This window comes from Egretta garzetta, unplaced genomic scaffold (genome assembly GCF_000687185.1).
Source record: "Egretta garzetta isolate BGI_Z169 unplaced genomic scaffold, ASM68718v1 scaffold776, whole genome shotgun sequence".
NCBI lineage: Eukaryota > Metazoa > Chordata > Aves > Pelecaniformes > Ardeidae > Egretta > Egretta garzetta.
The window spans coordinates 14,229-16,039 of NW_009259987.1; the positions used below are offsets into that span (position 1 = coordinate 14,229).

At 56.3% G+C, this 1,811-nt stretch overlaps 1 gene segment (V, D, J or C); it reads right to left on the minus strand.

Moving 5' to 3' along the window:
- Positions 1-1,811, minus strand: part of LOC104127827 — a gene marked incomplete at its 5' end in the record, with an annotated part of 6,651 nt that overhangs the window by 1,900 nt on the left and 2,940 nt on the right. Inside the window, 1 exon segment of the C gene segment in view lies at positions 5-325. Coding sequence covers positions 5-325 — 321 coding nt within the window.

The window sequence follows — 1,811 nt, forward strand, 5'->3', positions numbered from 1 at the left end:
CCGCTGCTCTTGTCCACCGTCCGCTGCACGAAGTGCATGGGGATGCCGTCATGGCCGACCACGCAGGAGAAGGCGTCACCCCGTTGCCACGCCCCCGCCGGCACGGTCAACATGCTGTAGACGCTGAAGGTGCCGCCATTTTCTTCCGGACCGAAGATGGAGAAGCTCCCCGGAGCTACGGGACGGTCTTCTTGGGTCCAGGTCACCAAGATGTCACGGGGACGGAAACCGGTGGCCAAGCAGGTCAAGGTGGCCGTTTCCTGACGGGCCAACTCTTCCGCCGGTGGAGGGAAGATGTAGACGTTGGGCGGCGTCACGGGGGTGTCTGCGGGGTGGGCGCAAGAGAAGGTCAAGGGCGGTGGGGGAAGGACAGAGCTTGCCCACGTGGCTGGCTTCCTCCAGTTGGCTGGCCCAGGTGGCCCTCCCGGGTAAGCTAGGCCCTTTCAGTAGACTAGACCCTTCCAGTAGGCAAGACCCTTCCAGTAGGCAAGACCCTTCCAGTAGACTGAACTCTTCCAGTAGGCTAGACCCTTCCAGTAGGCTAGACCTTTCCAGTAGGCTAAACCCTTGTAGTAGGCAAGACCCTTCCAGTAGACTGAACTCTTCCAGTAGGCTAGACCCTACCAGTAGACTGGGCTCTTCCAGTTGGCAAGATCCTTCCAGTTGGCTAGACCCTTCCAGTAGACTGAACTCTTCCAGTAGGCTAGACCCTTCTAGTAGACTGAACTCTTCCAGTAGGCAAGACCCTTTCAGTAGACTGAACTCTTCCAGCTGGCTAGACCCTTCCAGTAGACTGGGCTCTTCCAGTAGGCTAGACCCTTACAGTAGGCAAGACCCTTCCAGTAGACTAGACGCTTCCAGTAGGCTAGACCCTTCCAGTAGACTGGGCTCTTCCAGTAGGCAAGACCCTTCCAGTAGCCTAGACCCTTCCAGTAGGCAAGACCCTTCCCATAGACCAGCTCCATTGGCTCTCCCAGTAGGCCAGACCCTTCCAGTAGGCAAGATCCTTCCAGTAGACTGGGCTCCTCCTGTAGACCATCTCCGTTGGCTCTCCCAGTAGGCAAGACCCTTCCAGTAGGTGAGACCCTTCCAGTAGACCAGCCTCTTCCAGTAGACCCTCCCAGTTGACCTCACCAGTAGCCAAGACCCTTCCAGTGGCCAAATTCCTTCCAGTTGACTAGACCCTTCCAGTTGACCAGCCCAGTTGACTCTCCCCAAGCTCTCCACTTCCAGTAGACCCTCCCAGGTGACCTCACCAGTATCCAAGACTCTTCCAATGGCCAAATTCTTTCCAGTTGACTAGACTTTTCCAGTTGGCCAGCCCAGTTGACTCTCCCCACGCTCTCCACTTAGACCAGCCTCTTCCAGTAGACCCTTCCAGTGGCCAAATTCCTTCCAGTTGACTAGACCCTTCCAGTAGACCAGCCCAGTTGACTCTCCCCAAGCTCTCCACTTAGACCAGCCTCTTCCAGTAGACCCTTCCAGTGGCCAAATTCCTTCCAGTTGACTAGACCCTTCCAGTTGGCCATCTCAGTTGACCTCACCAGTAGCCAAGACCCTTCCAGTGGCCAAATTCCTTCCAGTTGACTAGACCCTTCCAGTTGACCAGCCCAGTTGACTCTCCCCAAGCTCTCCACTTCCAGTAGACCCTCCCAGGTGACCTCACCAGTATCCAAGACTCTTCCAATGGCCAAATTCTTTCCAGTTGACTAGACTTTTCCAGTTGGCCAGCCCAGTTGACTCTCCCCACGCTCTCCACTTAGACCAGCCTCTTCCAGTAGACCCTCCCCGTTGACCTCACCAGTAGCCAA